Source organism: Montipora capricornis, chromosome 9 (assembly GCF_036669925.1).
Source record: "Montipora capricornis isolate CH-2021 chromosome 9, ASM3666992v2, whole genome shotgun sequence".
NCBI lineage: Eukaryota > Metazoa > Cnidaria > Anthozoa > Scleractinia > Acroporidae > Montipora > Montipora capricornis.
In genome coordinates this window covers 34,582,297-34,600,734 of record NC_090891.1, presented here as the reverse complement: position 1 = coordinate 34,600,734, position 18,438 = coordinate 34,582,297, and the positions used below count along the sequence as shown (strand labels likewise).

The window sequence follows — 18,438 nt, the reverse complement described above, 5'->3', positions numbered from 1 at the left end:
AACAACTTATTCTTTCCAAGCTAACCGAAGTGACGAAGGGTATTCGATGCAAAATCAAATCTCATGTATTTAATATTTCATACAGCGGCAATCTAGTTTACAGATAGACTACTCTGCCAGAGCTGGACGGAAAGCTAGGTACAGCTGTTTTGAAGAAACTAGGGCCATGACATTTCGTTTTGGGCAGCGGAGTATTTACAGATATACTACGGGTGGGTTGTAGTCTTACTTAACGAATGAGACCTCTTACCTCTAAAAAGCAAGCCAGATCCTCTTTAGCAACGTTTGGGTGCATCATGCGGCTTGCTTCTTGAGTTAGAGTATTCATAATATTTATGGATGCGTGTATGTCTCCCGCATAAATTTTGTCGACTTTAGGGTCCAAAACATTCCGCAGATCTTTGCCAATATCAAGCAAGTCAGAAAAGCTGAAATTCTCTTTAAGCAATTGTTCAAGCTGAGAAAAAAGCATAATGAGCTCTGTAAGTAGACTAAAAAACTCAATTCTGTCATCCATTTTTAATGGAACAGGAAAATCATTGTCAGTGCTGCCGGACACTACGGCCAGCTTGCCTGCTGGGGCCTACTATGCTTGGACTTGCTCTGGGCGCTGACTTTAGTGTCTTAGGGTTAAGGTTAGGCACGCATTCACTTACAGACGCCAGGCTCCTAAACGTAAGTTTTATGCTTGACTCATCCTAGCTGTATACGCCAAGGAACCCTACAGTATTAGTCAGGTTTCTTTGTATTAGTGGCCTTCGTTCCTCACATCTCTATGTTACAAATATAGTAATAATTTCCCTTTAGTATCACTCAACTAGTGGACTAATGCAAATCCTGCATTTTAATTGGCTATGCTACTAGAGCACTATTAGTAATAGTTCTCGAGTAGCGAAGAGCGTGACGCTTTCTTTCGTTTTATTCCCAAATAAATATTTCTTCAACTTGCATTTGCTAACTTTATTATTGTTTTTTCTGTCCGACTAGTTGGGTGATACTAAAACAGTTAGACCCTTCGCCCTCAAGGGCCACGGGTCAAAAGCCTTTTGACCCGTAGCCCGCAAGGGCTACGGGTCTAATTCTTAAATATCAAGCTCCTTTGAATATGTGAATATGTGAAACGAACTGAGCACGAATTGTTTTTTAATGCTATGCCCTCCTCCTGCTAAGGAAATGCATCGACTTCTGTCATTGTATTACGTAGTTGTTTTTGTAACATGTGGTTGTACGTGTTTATCTTATCTGTGGGAACAAGAACAAAGGGATAAACGATATAACCAACGGCGTTTTTTTGTCTTAAAAATCGCAGGTCAAAAAAGAGAATCAATGTGAGACTACAAAAATTCACCGTGCATATTATACTTTACAGCAGCTACTTACCCTTTGCTGAAGTTGATGCATGGCCTTGGTGAGGCAGCGTGTAAGATCTGGAACTCCCCACACCCCTCGGGTAAGTCCATTGTAACATTCCCTCTGTGCTTCTCTTCCTGATTTTGACGTATGAATTAACTTTATCAGTATCAGTACATCGATCGAAATTTTGCACCATTAATATATTTTGGCCATTGTGCTGATTGCATATAGAAATCGAAACGTTACCCTAAATCAGACAGAAACAATCTAAAGTAAATCAAATATCCTTTCTCAGAAGAAGTATTGAGACCTGGAATGTGGTTGAGCTTTACCTGGCAAGAAATCTTGAGGACATGCTTTGATGTCAATCCTGCTAGCTACAGTGTGACTCCAAAGAATGTCTTGACGCCATTCAGCTCCACAATAAGCGTTGTCACTTTCAGGAGCTGTTATCAGAAAAGAAATTTAAATTTAATGAGATTCAACTGCATAAAGACCGGCCGCGTCGACGATATCAAGCATACCTCGGCACTTTTTCCTGTCGCTGTGAAGAAGAAAGCCTCGGTTACATAAGCAGTGGTAGCTGCCAGCAGGACTATTAACGCAGATATGTTGACAACCACCATTGCTGACTGAGCATTCATCTACGTCTGAAGATTAATGAATTAAAGAGCAAAGGAAGTGAGAAGGATGGGACAAGCAACTCAAAGTTCAAAGATTGTTGGTTTTCAGCAGCAAACAAGATTGACATTGACAAAAAGATGTGCACTTTTTTACTGCTCAAGTTACATGCTGTTCATAGTGTTGGAAAGAGCTAAATTAAACGCGATCGGCTCAAAGATTTCCTCAAGCAAAGAAGCGATATGTCTTTCAAACGTTGGCAGTGTTACACAGCCGGATGAACTCTTGTTTACAGATGAACTATAGACCTTATTCCAAAATGGCCGTCATTTAAATATTCTTTTGTTTTTATTCAAATAAGCCCTTGATGCCTCGTTCTTGAGCTGAAAATTCAAAAGAATATTTTGCCTTGAACGAGGCATCAAGGTCTAATTTGAATGAAAACAAAACAATATCTAAATGGCGGCCATTTTGGAATAACGTGTATGATAATCAACGAATAACGTATCCCTCCTTTGATCGTGTACATTCCGTAAAGTGACGTATGGAATTCCCATGTCCTCCTCCCACCTGACCTTATAGGTCAATTAGTGGAGCGACGGTGATGTAATCCGTAGGTATTCTCTATTTTCGAATTCCCCATAATACACTTTGTTTGCCCCCCAAATTTTGCATAAACCATTGTTTTCAAATGCTCTTGGGAATATGCAGTGTCCCCAAGAGCATTTGAAAACAATAGTTTATGCAAAATTTGGGGGGCAAACAAAGTGTATTATGGGGAATTCGAAAATAGAGAATTGGTTTCAATTCCCACTCTGGTCAGAGATTTTGGCTGTCCTTGTGTGGGCCTGTTTCCATTACTAGGGCTGACACTAAGATGGATTACATGGGTGTAAGTTACACTCTGACAATAAATTCTTCAAAATCCAATTCATTTAACCCAGAGCCATAATAAACTTGAAAAGAAAAGAAAACTAGCTCCTTTTTTGTTGAGAATTAAAAATTGTCAAGCTAATCTTTTTTAAAATACGTTATTTCACACTCACCAAGGCATTCCAGTCCATCACCGATGTAACCCCTTGCGCAGGTACATTCAAAGGAAGTTACATTTCTTGCACAAAACGCGTGCTCAGAACATTTCGATGGACAGTCATCTCTCTCTGTTGGAGAGAAAATTAGTCATAGCCTTCGGTTACGATTCTAGAGGATTTTCGACTTATTTACTTCCTAATTTGATATATAGTCGCACATACCAACTACTGGAGTGACATCAAAACCATCCATCTCAACAGCTAAGTTTTCAAGTCGTCCCCTTTTGACAATCAGGTCAAGAGACCTGATTGGGTGGAAAGCGTCTGCGGTAAACACTATCCAGAATTCAGCCAGAACAACCCCTTCGCTGCCATAGAAAGTAAAGAAAAGTTGTTTATTTAACAGTACCAGGCTGTGCAACGCAAAACAAGCGTCGTAAAACCAAAGACCGAAGTAATTATTGGCTGGTCGATAACAACAGATGACAATCCAAAGTATTTGAGAGAAAGTATACAAGCGAGTATAGAATGAGTTATTAATTTGTCAGATTTGTGAAACAGTGCTACCATTGAAAAATCAGTTTTGAAAAATTTGTAGGATGGTGCACTTCAAGAGTTACACGAAAATATAACTTAATTAGTTTTGCTATGACAAAAGAAATAGGGCCGTTCTCTAATTCGTAGCAGCGTTATGCCTAAAAACTTGATTTTTAACACAAACAGGATTAATTCTCTCGAAATATCATATCAACTGCTGCTTACCTGTTATGCAGGTTGGTGACGTACGATCGAACAAATGTGGTATCCTCTCGGTAGACATTTTGAACCTAACAAAGGAAAATAACTCTCCTTATTATGAAATTTCTGTGATGGCTAAACCCTTTCCTCATTTTGAAGATGCCCTATGAATTGTTAAATTATACGAGCGGATTAAAGCGAAGATACAAACATTGTAACAAATTGTATGTAATATCCAGAATGTTGATGTTAATTAAAGCGGCAGAAATAAAAACGACCCAATAAGACGACAGAAAAGCATCAGTCCTCAGCTTCTGTCGGAATTCATAGCCCACAGGTCACATTTTTGGGATCGTTGCAAGAAATTAAATGCAAGAAAACGGCTCGGATCGGAGAAGTATGGTAAGTTGAATTATTTACTATTTAATGCAGGAAAAAGAAAAGTAAAACGTCATTAATTATGTCAATATTTTATTCTTAGAACGGTTTTCAATTGAGTGTCGAAAGTAATTAGCGAATTGCTTTGGTTTTGCATTACTTCACTCAGTGATTGGTTCCGAAAGTTCTCGCGCCACTTTTTCAACCAATCAGAATCGGAAACCAAAACCAATCGTGGCTAACCCGTGCATATTTTCCCGCCCTTTGTGTCGGCTACGTGTAATTACTTCGAGTTTTGATTGGTTTACTGGATTGTCTCTGTCTTTTTTGATTGGCCAAAGTAATTACTTTGGTTTTGGTTTTACGACAATCGATTGAAACTTGCTCTAGCGCAATAAATCATGATAACAAATGTTAGAACATATATTATACCCCATTCTGGATTTCCACAGCGAGATCTTGAAACTGCGAAGTATTAGACATTCGAAATTCCTCATGCCATGTGTTTGATGGAAGTTTGAGATTAATCATAAAAATCTGGCTGAGAGCTGAAATAAGTAACAAACCGCCGTAGTCAGTCAGGTGACAGTGTTGGTAGCACTCGTGTTATAATAATGGTGTTTGTTGCAATAAGTGGCCGGAGAAACACTGGCACGCCACGGGGTTGAGAAACACAAGTTAAAGGCGTTGAAATAACAGGCATTACCGTATTTTCCTAGAACATCTGAATTATGCTATGCAGCAAAAAGGGCCCTTCCCTTTCGTATGACGCTCGCTTTGGACAGATTAGGCTTGGTAAGCTCAATCAATGACAACCTCGACGAGAGAGTGATCGCCACATGAATTCCGCAAATGATAATAACGACGAAATATCTGAACACGACATTCCTTTACCCATACATTTCTTTGCCAAGCTACTTACCACAACAAATGAACAAACTCGTAGAAGGTGGACATTTAAAAGGCCTAAAGCCAGTTTATGTTTACAACAAAACAAGAATTTCCACTTTAAGGGAACGAACGACTTTGATGTCATCACAATGTAAAGTGACTACCAACCCCAGTAGAAATGGTGGCCAATAAAGCAACTTTCAGTATATCACGCTGGTAAAAGTAAAAGAAGAAGAAACAACTTACTGATGCAATATGTTCCATTTCCTTTGTAGCCTAATGCGCATGTACAGAGAAAGAAAGGCTGTTTATTGGTGCAGACACCGTGCCTCGAATGACAGTTATGTTTTCCCTCTTGACACTCGTCAATGTCTGAAGAAGAGATCGTATACCCCCAAGTCAACTATCTTAATGATTTCCAAAGCTACTAACGTTTGCTGAAACAGCAGCCTATCCCCAGGGCTTCGGGCTGACCTCAAAATGACAGATTCAACAGCCAAAGAAGCAACGCTACTGAACACGAATTGGCAAATTAATTACAGGTGCGTTAGGGTTGAGGGAGTGGAGTTGACGCACGGGTAATGGGCAGGCGCTTGCCTCTTGCTACTACAAACTGTCACCTCTATCAGATTCCTCGAATTTGCGAAAGAAATTGTTCTTAAAATGCCCCTAACCCCAAAAATCTTTTTTCACTAAAATGAATCTTTGCACCGGTTCGAAACGCACTGCGGCCATTTCTTCATTTTTCTAACAAATCCTGCCATTTTATAGGCTTCGAAAGTTGCGAAAATCCAAGCATCTTTCGTTCACGACCGAGTCAGAAGGGGAATGGGTCTATTCCTGATTTGACGTCACAAACTGATTTACATTGCATTAACTCTTTGTAAAAATGCATGCAAAGTCGATTGTGACGTCAAATCAGGAATACACCACTCCCCTTCTGACTCGGTCGTGAACAAAAGATACTTGGATTTTCGCAACTTTCAAGCCTATAAAATGGCAGGATTTGTTAGAAAAAGGAAAAATTGGCCGCAATACGTCTCGAACAGGTGCAAAGATTCATTTTAGCGAAAAAAGTATTTTGGGGTTAGGGGCACTTTAAGTTTTTTTAGCTACGTTCCCCGGTCGAGTGTACCGGGAGCTGGGGAGCAGGGCTGGCGCAGTGGTGAGAGCACTCGCCTTCCGTCAATGTGGCCCAGGATCGATTCCCGCATTCCACGCCGTGTGTGGGCTGAGTTTGTTGGATCTCTACTCTGCTCCGAGAGGTTTTTCCCCGGGTACTCCGCTTTTCCCCTCTCCTCAAAAACCAACATTTGCAGGCGTACCTCAGTTGGCTAATGCGAGGGTTTCGGAGCAAGGGGTTCCCGGCTCGATCCTCGGTGACTTCAACGTCTGTTTCCACTTTCCTCTGATCTGTGTAGCTATAGCTTTAAATATCCGTGAAACGGAGTACTGACAGAGGGAGGGGGCTAAAAGGCGCACCGTCATCTTCCATTGATACCAGTTGCGTAACTGAAGGAACTACCGACGTTAAATAAATTGACTTTGACTTCTAAAACTTCTGATTTGTGATTTAAGTTGACTAAGTTCGTCTTTTGTTCCCAATTGTTCATTTAGTTTTAGAACTCTTGCTACTTTTATTCATCCAGTTAAAAAGTCTTTTCGAAATTCTAAACAGCTGCTCCGTTTTCTTTCATTTCCAACCAGAACAACAGAAAAAGAAACAAAACAAAATTGTATTAATTTTTTTCACACTGAAGATAGGAGTGTCGAAGCAAATTACTTGCATAATTCTTACCCCAACAGCTCGTTCCATTATAACGAAACCCCGGCAGACAATAACAGGTGAAGCTCCCGTATGTGTTGTTACATAGAGCGGTTCCATTACAGTCATCTGAGCCCACAAGGCACTCGTCTACATCTTCAAATAAAAAAAAAATCAAATTAATTGAAGGGAAATCAAGTGCGGATTTTGGATTAAATTGGATGAAATTAAAGTAGAACATTGACACTTACACCTAAACTTTGCCCGGTCCGTTTTATGACAATTGCAAAAACTGTTTCACTCATGATATTCTGATGATACTTCAACTGCAAGTTCAGTCAAAATATTACTGCTATTCCACATTTCTTAAAACATTGGCCCGGTAATTTATACGACGTCCAACAAACCATGGTTTTCAACAATCAATTTCCCCATAGAGTAGAAAAAAGAGTATCAAAGTACAAAGGCAGGTTAATTATTTCTACTTGTTCGCGTACCCAAGGGATGACTTGTTTTTTTTCCCGCGGATCGCGAAGTGAGGCATCAAGAAATTCGAGTACAATTAACTAACCGAATATAACCATCTATGAAACAGAACCATAGCAATCTGAACGAAAATGATCTGATTATATGTTGCTCTAAGGACGGTATGGACAATCGCTATTAAAATGCAAATGTTAGTTACCTCCGCAGTGTGTTCCATTTCCAAAAAACCCATTAGAGCAGTTGCAGTAGAATGTGCCGTTCGCATTTGAACACTCAGCTTCTTTGTGACAGTTATGTGTACCAATTAGGCATTCATTTATATCTGAAATTAATTAGTGTAAACAACGGACGGATAATTTTAGTCGCTAAAAATTAGCAAAAAAAGAATAAGAGCACTTTCAGTACGTACAACGTCACTCTCAACATACACCTACCAACACAATGAAAACCATCTCCTGAAAAGCCTGGGGAACAAGCACAGGAAAACGATCCTTTATTGTTGAAACACGTCGCACCCCAGCTACAATTGTGGGTGTCTGATTCACATTCGTCGACATCTGAAGGAAAGCCGAAAGGAAGAAAGTTAAACAAAGCTTTTGAAGTGGAACATCGGGACAGTCAAACCGTTTTTCAGAAAAACTGAGAAGCAAGGTGACGATATCAACAGCGAGGATGATCAGATTTAAACTGCACTTAGATAGCTAAATGGGTCCTCCTGTTAAAGTGCCAATCACCTCAACACAGTTTTCCACTTTATTTTTTCTCCGAAATCGTCCAAATACATTGTGTTCTTTTTAGAACTTTTGGACTGAAAATTCACTCTTTTTTTTGCTTTGAAAGACGGAAAAAGTGGCCGTACTTTGATCCATAACCGAGAAATGAGGGGGAATGGGTTTAAAACCGGGTTGACGTCACAGAATGCTTTGCATCGTGATAGTTCTTTGAAAACGTACGATGCAAATTTATTGTGACGTCAACCCAGTATCGAACCCATTCTCCTTCATTACATGGTCATGGCCTCTTTTCCAGTCTCTCAAAGCAAATAAAAAAGTGATTTTTCAATCCAAAGGTTTTAAACATGTATTTGGTACGATTTTGGAGAATAAATAAAGTGAAAAACTGCGTAGAGGTGATAGGCACTTTAACATCAAAGGCTAACAGGCCCTCTTTCTAATGCCCGAAGCGACAGATCTCTCTCAGATGTAATGATATATGAAATGAATCATATTTTAGAACCCACAAATGACCAGCTCCCAATGTCAGTGGCTTCATAGCTCAGTTGGTTAGATCGTTGCACCGGTATCGCGAGGTTCAATTGTTAAAATTGCGTTCATACTGCGAGGATCATAGCTTCACTAGATCTCTCGCCCTGCACTAATCATACATAGTCCACCTTTGCATTGACCACAGCTGTTGAAAAAAAAGTCGCCTTTGCGTAGGTAGGCCTTAGCGTTAGGGAAAACATTCGCAGATCTTTAAACCTACACGAAAGGTGCACACAGAGTGTGCAGTGTAAAATCGCGCCGATTCGCATAATCTTGATGAATTCGAAACTATACAAATAAAGGAAGAAGGAATTTGCACGCACGCATTGTACAGGGTAACTTTTAACTCACGTTCTTTTAAAAGCAATTCAAGCGATACAGGTTGGGATGGGAAATGAAGAGTTAGGCTTTGGCGTCCATCTCTTCACTCCTGGGAGACTCGAGTTATATGGACAACCATTGGAAAGAAACAGCATGGCTTGCGCGGTTCAATACACTTTATGGAATACTCAAACCAACAGGATTGTTGCAGTTTACCAATATTCATTTTAGTGAACTGAAATGTGTTCTCGTATTTACCACCCACATTCATTCCATTTCTTGTGCTTACCCTCGCATACTTCTCCATCCCCAAAGTAGCCAAGTAAACAAGTGCAGTTAAAAGATCCGTCCGTATTAGTGCAGAACGCATCCGCATGGCAGTTGTCGAGGTCAACTTTACATTCATCGATATCTACAAACAACCACAACACACGACAAAGTACATGTATACACCATAACATCACACAAATCATTAAGAGGTTTGGTTTTGTCTGCGTTTTTACTCTGATACTCTTGTAAACTCGGTAGGTTTCCAAGTGTTGAACACTCGCCTCCCACCAATATGGCCCGGGTTTCATTTCCAGCCACTCGGTGTCACATGAAGGCTAAGTTGTTGGTTCTCTGCTCTTCTGCGAGAGGTTTTCCCAAAGATAGTACGGTTTTCCCCTCTCCTCAAAAACGAACATTTCATTGCTATGTATAGTGTCCCCAATTGGTCCCCCTGCGCTAAAGAACTTGACACTGAAGAAATTGCAAGTCATGGAACCTTAACAAATCCACCATCTCCTTCATTATAATTGCCAGAACATGCTCAGAATTCTTAAAAACTTGGGGGAATGACCTGGCCTTGTTCTAGAAGGAGCCATCTCTCACTTCTCTAACTGACTGTAAACTGCATCAAAGCGTCGCGCACCAAAGCCTCTTTAGAAACTATTCCTACTATTGTAATATTAATTCCGAAAAGCCTCGAGGGAGTAACCAATATAAATACGTGGAAGTATGTAAATGTGGAAAAGTACGCGTATGGTTTACTTGTAGTTAAAGCTTCTACACCAATTTGCACTGTTTGACTCTGACGAATCAACGAATAGTAACAGCCGTTTGAAATGCGGTATGCAGAAAAATGTTGATGCTTACCAAAGCATTTCTGCCCAGTTCCCTGATATCCTCGGTTGCAGCTACACGTGAATGATCCTTTTGTGTTTGTGCACGTAGCGTGTTGGTGGCAATCGTGGACGCCCAAGTCACACTCTTCAATGTCTATAATTTGTTGGTTAAACCATTTTGTGTGAAGGAGTAATCGTGTCAGGTATTCACTAAAAATCAGTTTGACCAATGCAATAAACGTTGGATTTGGTCTTTCACCTCTTACCTGTGCAGTTAACTCCATCTCCAGTGTAACCGACATGACATGTGCAGTAAAATGATCCGTTTGTATTCGTACAAAAACCGTCTGCATGACAGTCATGAACATCATCCATACATTCGTTGATATCTGATAGAATACAAGCACAGACAAAGATGGTATTCATAGGAGCAAATTACAGCATATATTGTACTTGATAAAGTACTGGTATCCTTTCCTTCAGAAACTTGATTCGTAAACTCGTAGCCACTTCTTACAGTACAAGATATTGCACAAGGGCTATCATCAGACCCTTATCTACTTTTCTTTAGGGTTGTTAGCACATAGTGTTATAATGTACATGTTAAGCGTTACACTAATTTTTGATTCCGTATTACGATCAGGTTGGTTGCAGCTTCCATGTGCCCTTACTTTAGTTGTGTTGATCTGCCAGCTTGCGTTGTACGTTTTATTGACCAGTCTTCATAATACATAACACATTGCATGAAATTAAAACAATGAAAAGTACAAATCCTTCATCCCTCTAGTGCCCTGCTCCTTATTTGTACCTCAACCCCCTTCATCCCCCTCCGAAAAAAAGAAAACCAATACTTCACACAAGGAAACATGGAGTACACAACGGTGAGAAGGCAAAGTGACCTTTGCGGAAGTAAAAGCTAACGAGAATTACCTTCACAAAGAACGCCATCTCCGGAGTAACCAGTATTGCAATTGCACTTGAAAGACCCTTTAGTGTTAATACAATGGGCATTGATATCGCAATTATCCGTTTTCCTTTCACATTCGTCAATATCTGATAGAGAACAAGGATTGATGCAGCATAACCTTTTTGGTGCAGTTCTAGTTCTGCAAGTTCTACGGGCTGTTCGTGAAATTTAAGGGGCTGACAGAAGATAAAACAGTATGAAACTCTTTACAAAACTGTCATGGTTCCTGTTATAAGATAAAGTAAAGCTTAATAAGTGCACTGTAATCCAACGCTTACAAGGCGAATTCCCTCCCAGGCATTGTTTTCGATTTCTATTGGGACATCTTCATGTCCCAGGGGAAAAAGCAAACAATGACTATGCAAAATTTTGGGGGGCAAAAGAGGTGTATTATGGGATTTGTACAAGTAGAGAATACGGTGCCTTTGACCAATTCAATGGTAAAACCGAGGGCGGGGACACTTTTGCCATGCCTGAGCCTTTATGACTCATTGCCCAGACAGAAGAGTCGTCAATAACTTCATTTAGAAAGTCCATCCGTAACTTCGTCAATAAAGCTTCAATGATGAACTCGATCATTTCACTATGACTGCAACTTATATAATTTAAGTTCTTCTAGATACTGTCAAGCGTTACTCTCTCATAAAGTTTGTTATTTATTGTTATTTATATGTTTAAGCAGGTTGAAGTTTTTGGCAGCTATTCAGCTGATGTGGACCTGCTATACCCACCCACCCATATACACACAGAGGACAGCCAAAACACCGGGAACTTCATCCCCTACCCTTCTCGAATAGTGTAGAATAGCTTAACGTCCCACAGGGAATTAATGAACATGGAAGTTATTTGTGAGACGGGACTTCCGGTTTATCGTCCTTATCTTAGAAGACTTGAAAGTCTAACCATTTGCGGATGTAATTACAAAGGCAGCACTTTCTCCTCAGTTATTTAAAGACCCCGAGTGTTGGTCCGGCCGGAGTCGAACTCACGACCTCCCGCATGGCAGCCCGGTGCTCAACCAACTGAGCCACCGGTGCGCGGTTTATCATTGTGGCCATCATCATCATCATCATCATTGCCATTATCATTAGAATTATCGTAAGCGACAAATTCGATTCGAGGTTTATATATTTAACTCACCTAAACACATCACTCCGTTTCCACTGTACCCCAGGTGACATGTGCAGAAAAATGAGCCCTTCGTGTTTGAACAATTAGCATCAGCATGGCAGTCGTGAGCATAATGTGAATGTGGTGATGTCAGACCCTCTGGTGCACACTCGTTGATGTCTAGCAATTTAAACACGTAACCAACAAATTGCTACTGTTAACTATTTTAATAATGAAAAAAATTGTGGTATCAAAATACCAACAATTTTTTACTGTTAGCTGTTACTGCTATCGTATATTAAGTCCATCTGTGGTCAAAAACATTCCCTCGTTTTGCTTGAAGCTGTCCAGAACAAGGAATATTTGGTACTGGAGCGTTACGGCGCTGTAATTATGTGGAAATGTGCAATAAACGGTTTAGGGATGATTAGGTTTAGTGTATCTTGTCTTGCATTCAATTAACTTTGGTGACAGAAGTTAACACTAACATTTTTGGTTTACCCAAAATGAAGGGCTTGATAAGCTAACTCCATGTAACCTGTACGGTGAGAGAAACTTGTAGTCGTTAAAGAAATAGAAAGGATGTATTTGTTACCCTCGCAAACAACTCCATTTCCAGAGTATCCTGTTTTGCAAGTGCAATAGAATGATCCTTTGGTGTTGCTACAATTGGCATCGATATGGCAGTTGTCAGTATCTGTGTCACATTCATCGATATCTAGGAATAACACAATGCAAAATGCGATATAATTAAACTGAATCAAAATATAAATGGAAATGATTCGCCTTATTTGACAATAGATCACCTTTACTTACCACTACAAAAGATTCCATCTCCAGTGTACCCTGTCAGGCATGTGCAGTAAAAGGAACCCTTTGTGTTGAGGCAAATGGAATCGTTGTGACAGTTATGGACCAAGTATTTGTAGTGATCACTGATTGAATCTGGTTCACACTCGTTTACGTCTGAAAAACGAGACGAAACAACAGATTCAGGCAGAATGAAGCAAGCGAAGATTAAAATGGAAACCAATTATCTTACCAATGCAACTAACGCCATTTCCAGAAAAGCCATTGAGACAAGTGCAGTAGTATGATCCCTTCGTGTTGGTACAGTTAGCATCATCATGACAGTCATTCGTATAGTTTATATGACTGACAGACAAAGTATCCGAGCTGCACTCATCCATATCTGAAACAATCATGGGTAAGACATCGCTTAGAAAGAACACGCGCTAACAGCTAATGACGAAAAGTAAGATTTATATTTATTCAAGTTCCTCGCTTTGAATGCAACAATTCCAGATCCAGCATACCAACGCAAGTGACTCCATCTCCAGAGAATCCAGTATGACAAGTGCAGTAAAACGATCCCTTCGTGTTGGTACAGCTTGCATCAGGATGACAATTGTCTGTATCTGTTAGGCACTCGTTTACGTCTTCAGGAAAGATGCAAACAAATAGTAAAGAAGCACAATGAAAAGAAGCCTAAAAAATACAGGCATAAACATTTTAGCCTTGACTTAAATTATCAGGTTCCTTTTAATTTTTTTTGAAATTCGTAGACATTACAGAGATTAACACAGACTAACACATATCGTGCATTTTACCTTTCGACACACCCATCCGAAAAATTGGTTTTTGCCCTGAGCGGGACTCGAACCCACGTCTCCCTGATTACTAGTCGGGCATGCTAAGCCACTACACCATCAAGGCCACCACGCTGGCAACGCAGCAGATTAATGGGGCGACTTAGCAGCGTGGGGATCCCTAGAGCCCAACTTTTCTTCACTTGAGTGTATATCCTCGCCTCTATAACCCCAGACAGGGCTTAGAACACATGAAAGTGAAAGAGAGATTTCGAGGCAATGAAAGGCATAGACTACATTACAGAGATTAACACAGACTAACACATATCGTGCATTTTACCTTTCGACACACCCATCCGAAAAATTGGTTTTTGCCCTGAGCGGGACTCGAACCCACGTCTCCCTCTCTGTAATGTAGTCTATGCCTTTCATTGCCTCGAAATCTCTCTTTCACTTTCATGTGTTCTAAGCCCTGTCTGGGGTTATAGAGGCGAGGATATACACTCAAGTGAAGAAAAGTTGGGCTCTAGGGATCCCCACGCTGCTAAGTCGCCCCATTAATCTGCTGCGTTGCCAGCGTGGTGGCCTCGATGGTGTAGTGGCTTAGCATGCCCGACTAGTAATCAGGGAGACGTGGGTTCGAGTCCCGCTCAGGGCAAAAACCAATTTTTCGGATGGGTGTGTCGAAAGGTAAAATGCACGATATGTGTTAGTCTGTATTAATCTCTGTAATGTAGTCTATGCCTTTCATTGCCTCGAAATCTCTCTTTCACTTTCATGTGTTCTAAGCCCTGTCTGGGGTTATAGAGGCGAGGATATACACTCAAGTGAAGAAAAGTTGGGCTCTAGGGATCCCCACGCTGCTAAGTCGCCCCATTAATCTGCTGCGTTGCCAGCGTGGTGGCCTTGATGGTGTAGTGGCTTAGCATGCCCGACTAGTAATCAGGGAGACGTGGGTTCGAGTCCCGCTCAGGGCAAAAACCAATTTTTCGGATGGGTGTGTCGAAAGGTAAAATGCACGATATGTGTTAGTCTGTGTTAATCTCTGTAATGTAGTCTATGCCTTTCATTGCCTCGAAATCTCTCTTTCACTTTCATGAAATTCGTAGATTTTTGGAAATAGAAAAATTCAGCTCAGCGTTTGTCCGAGTACCGGAATGATAGACCTCCAGTGTAAATATACCTTTGGTGGACAGACGGGAACTTGAGGCACTTCCAAACTCTCGCGAAGGGGGTTCATTCCAGTCACATCATAGATCAGGAAATAGTTTAGGGAGCTTTGGCGCAGATAGGAACACTAACCCTAACTCAGCAAACGCTGGCAATGGCACTGCCTCAGTGAGATCATCCATGTTAATTAGATACTGTAAGTCTGAAAACTTACCTCTACAATCTACTCCATTACCAGAATAACCATTCAAACAGGTGCAATAGAATGATCCTTTGGTGTTTGAACAGTTGGCATCCGCATGACAGTTATGTGCAAGATGACTATATTCAGCCGATATTTTGACAGGAAAACACTCGTCCACGTCTATAAGGAAGAAAAATCACTCTTTTCGTACATGTACATATTCGACGATTACCCAAGGTTAAAACAACTTCGCCTGAATACGAAACTAGCTCGGAGACTGGTTTCCTGAGAAACCTTAGCCTATTCCATATGGGTATCCATCCCCGCCAAAATTCAAACTTGTTGTTCTTAAAACCAAACCCTGGGTAGACTTTCATATACCGGACCAATATGGCGAAAGACAAAAGAACCATTGTTATTCTGATTAGGCCTTGTTGATTACGTATTGTTATGTTCCCTTTGTTCTTTTGTTTATTCAGTTGGTCAATTTAAACATTCAATTGGGCAGTGCAGACATTCAATTCGTCAATCCAAGCACTCAATTTGACAATTCACACATTCAATTCCGAAATGAATGTTTGATTGACGGATTGAATATTTGAATTGAAAAGTTGAATGTTTGAATTTATAATTGCGAGTTTAATTGCAAAATAGAATGTTTGAATTGAAGGTTTGGCTTTAAGAACAAAAAATTTGAATTTTGGCTGGGATGGATACCCATAGTTCTAGGCTTCCAGATAGTCGGGAAAACGAAAACAACTGCCTGTGAACAGGCTAGAGAAACCTCTACATGTATAGCATTCCCATTGATGGTTTCCGGACATTTCTTCCTCCAGATTGTTATTACTTAGAAGAAAGAGCTAATTCGCTGCAAAAATAAACATTTAGCTTCAAGTCTTCAATTTAAACAGCTTGGGTTCCTTCTGCAGGTAGGTACCGGAGCAGAGATTACGTAAAACAAAAGAGACAAAACACAGAAAACAAAACAACTCCAAGTGACCAAAATTTAATGCATTCCGGTTGTTTTAATTATTAACAGCACACTCTGAGCAAAGAGAGTACTTTGAACTGGAATGTAGCTTAAAGGTGAACTTTTCTTTTCGTTTATAAAAGAGAAACATTTCAGGTTTCACTCCGCAACTTAACGTAAGCTTAAATGTCTACAAGTTTTGTCTTGTTGGCGATCTTTCATCTGACGTGAGTCTTTTTCTGTTCCGGTCGAGCGACGTTGAATATATGGTCATTATTAAAGACACGTAGTCATATCAGGGGCACCCAACGAGAATATAGTTAAAAACCACTTAAACATGGCATTTTTAAACGTATTTTAGTATTTAAACGGTAGATATAGGCATATTTTTATCCCCTATAAAAATTTTTCATCTGTTCGGATTTCCTAGCTGAAAGTCTAGTGATCCGAAAACTATAGGGATCAAAACTTACCTTTTCGAAAATTTCAGCCAGAAAAAAGGCTCCCGAAAATTGTAGGTGACCTTTTTTAGGGTAAAAATCCCTTAAAAATAGGCAATTATACCATTTTTCAGATGTTCAAAAATCCTAGGAGAGGCAGGCAAGCAAGAAATTTTACAACAATTGTTCCGAAAATTCTAGATCTCAAATCGTCTGCCGAACAGATATTTTCCGAAAATTGACGTTGGGTGCCCCTGTCATATGGCTTATCTAGATTTTTGGCAACGTTCTTGGTGCCTAAATCACTTTACATCACTCACTATTACGCGAATCGTAAACAAATGATGAACACCCATCTGTACCTTGACTATCCAATGCAAATAGCATGGAATAAGCTCTGAGCAATTTAAGTTCGTTACCATAGTTTTTTACCTCATTAACATACCTACACATGATACTCCATCTCCAGAGTATCCCGTATGACAAGTACAGAAGAAAGACCCGTTTGTGTTTGTACAATTGGCATCATTGTGGCAGTTATGGGCGAGATGGTTGTGGAATGGGGCTAAATCAGCCGATTGACATTCATTAATATCTGTAAAACAAGCAAAGAACAACCACGAGAAGTTCGTTTTCACTTCATGTATGACTCTAGCGAAGGAAATGTCGAAATACAATACTGTACTTACTGTTGCAAAGTGTAGACCTACCTTCGCATTCAACTCCATCTCCACTGAATCCAGTGTTGCACGTGCAATAAAATGATCCTTTGGTGTTTGTACAATTTGCGTCATTGTGACAATTGTGAGCAAGATGTTTATACTCATCCGAAATGTCAGCAGGGAAGCATTCATCTATGTCTGATAATAAAGATAGTTAATGGTTAAGTCGCTTCCTTAAGAGCTGAAAGCTGCTTCACATCGCACCGTAACCCTGACTTGCAATTTACCACGGTACGCACTGGAACAGATCATAGGTAATAGTTGGGGCCATTATGTTGTGCGGCTTTTAAAAATGCAAGGAGCAAGTTAATGGCAACCTCTAATCAAATTTGAAGCATTCCAACATATTCGTACGACAATTTTATCTACAAAAGTTATTACTTTCGTCTATTATGAGATCTTTGCATAAGTAAAAATGATTTGTGAGTATGACTGCAAGTACGAATTTTCAATTGCCAGCATGTGCAAAACATAATTTTTTGGAGGGGTTGCACTTGTGCTGCAATCTCAAGGTCGATACATCTGAAAAATGCCAGAGGTGTTGTCAAAGCCATGATGCGAAGTATGATCGAAATCTAAGCATTATTTCTGAGCCTTTGGAATACCCAAGAACACGGTTCTTCCTCAGGCCAATCAGCGGGCTGACCAAGTCGAATTTTAGAGAAAGTGCGGACCTATATTATGCGGATTACCTTGGCAAGTGACCCCATCTCCCGAATATCCCAACAAACAGCTGCAATAATAGGATCCTTTGGTGTTAGTACAATTTGCATCATCGTGGCAAATGTGGTTCAAGTGCTTATAATCTGAAGACAATCCGCCTGGAGAACATTCATTGATGTCTGAAAAATAAGACCGTGTCAAAACCATTATGAATAGGAACCTCCAAAAACCAGCTCTCCTGATTTCTTCAGCTCAAAAAAGAAGAGGATATTTTGGTTAGTACGTAGCTGGGTGCCAACAAATCTATCGAGTGTTAAATAAGGCCGACTGAAAAGTTATACTCACCTTCGCATGTGACTCCATCACCAGAATATCCGCTGTGGCACGAGCAGTAAAATGAGCCTTTGGTGTTAGTACAGTTGGCGTCATTGTGACAGTTATGGGCAAGTTCTTTATATTCACTGGAAATATCACTAGGAAAACACTCGTTAATATCTGAAAAAAAGAAGCAAAAATAATGCCTTGATAACAGATTAGTTGCCATGTGTTAGAGATTATACTGTGCTCTAGCCATTGGAAAATAGCATAAGATAACATTTCTCTGATATTCTTAAATTCTGAGATCAATCCACGATTTTTATAGATACAAATAACATATTAAAGCCAGT

General features: G+C 40.1%; 1 protein-coding gene across 1 annotated transcript in view; it reads right to left on the bottom strand.

Annotated features, from left to right (window-relative positions):
• LOC138016506 (uncharacterized) overlaps positions 1–18,438 on the bottom strand; it is a 78,939-nt gene that overhangs the window by 16,651 nt on the left and 43,850 nt on the right. The window contains exons 64-89 of the mRNA XM_068863663.1: positions 18,116–18,265; positions 17,800–17,949; positions 17,096–17,245; positions 16,831–16,980; positions 15,006–15,155; positions 13,349–13,471; positions 13,075–13,224; positions 12,849–12,998; positions 12,628–12,750; positions 12,063–12,212; positions 10,886–11,008; positions 10,222–10,344; positions 9,987–10,109; positions 9,139–9,261; positions 7,698–7,820; positions 7,463–7,585; positions 6,811–6,933; positions 5,259–5,384; positions 4,554–4,669; positions 3,768–3,832; positions 3,228–3,373; positions 3,021–3,134; positions 1,878–2,003; positions 1,686–1,799; positions 1,381–1,487; positions 251–457 (exon numbers count right to left, since the gene is read on the bottom strand). Coding sequence (XP_068719764.1) covers positions 251–457; positions 1,381–1,487; positions 1,686–1,799; positions 1,878–2,003; positions 3,021–3,134; positions 3,228–3,373; positions 3,768–3,832; positions 4,554–4,669; positions 5,259–5,384; positions 6,811–6,933; positions 7,463–7,585; positions 7,698–7,820; positions 9,139–9,261; positions 9,987–10,109; positions 10,222–10,344; positions 10,886–11,008; positions 12,063–12,212; positions 12,628–12,750; positions 12,849–12,998; positions 13,075–13,224; positions 13,349–13,471; positions 15,006–15,155; positions 16,831–16,980; positions 17,096–17,245; positions 17,800–17,949; positions 18,116–18,265 — 3,428 coding nt within the window. The remainder of the gene's footprint in view (positions 1–250; positions 458–1,380; positions 1,488–1,685; positions 1,800–1,877; positions 2,004–3,020; positions 3,135–3,227; positions 3,374–3,767; positions 3,833–4,553; positions 4,670–5,258; positions 5,385–6,810; positions 6,934–7,462; positions 7,586–7,697; positions 7,821–9,138; positions 9,262–9,986; positions 10,110–10,221; positions 10,345–10,885; positions 11,009–12,062; positions 12,213–12,627; positions 12,751–12,848; positions 12,999–13,074; positions 13,225–13,348; positions 13,472–15,005; positions 15,156–16,830; positions 16,981–17,095; positions 17,246–17,799; positions 17,950–18,115; positions 18,266–18,438) is intronic.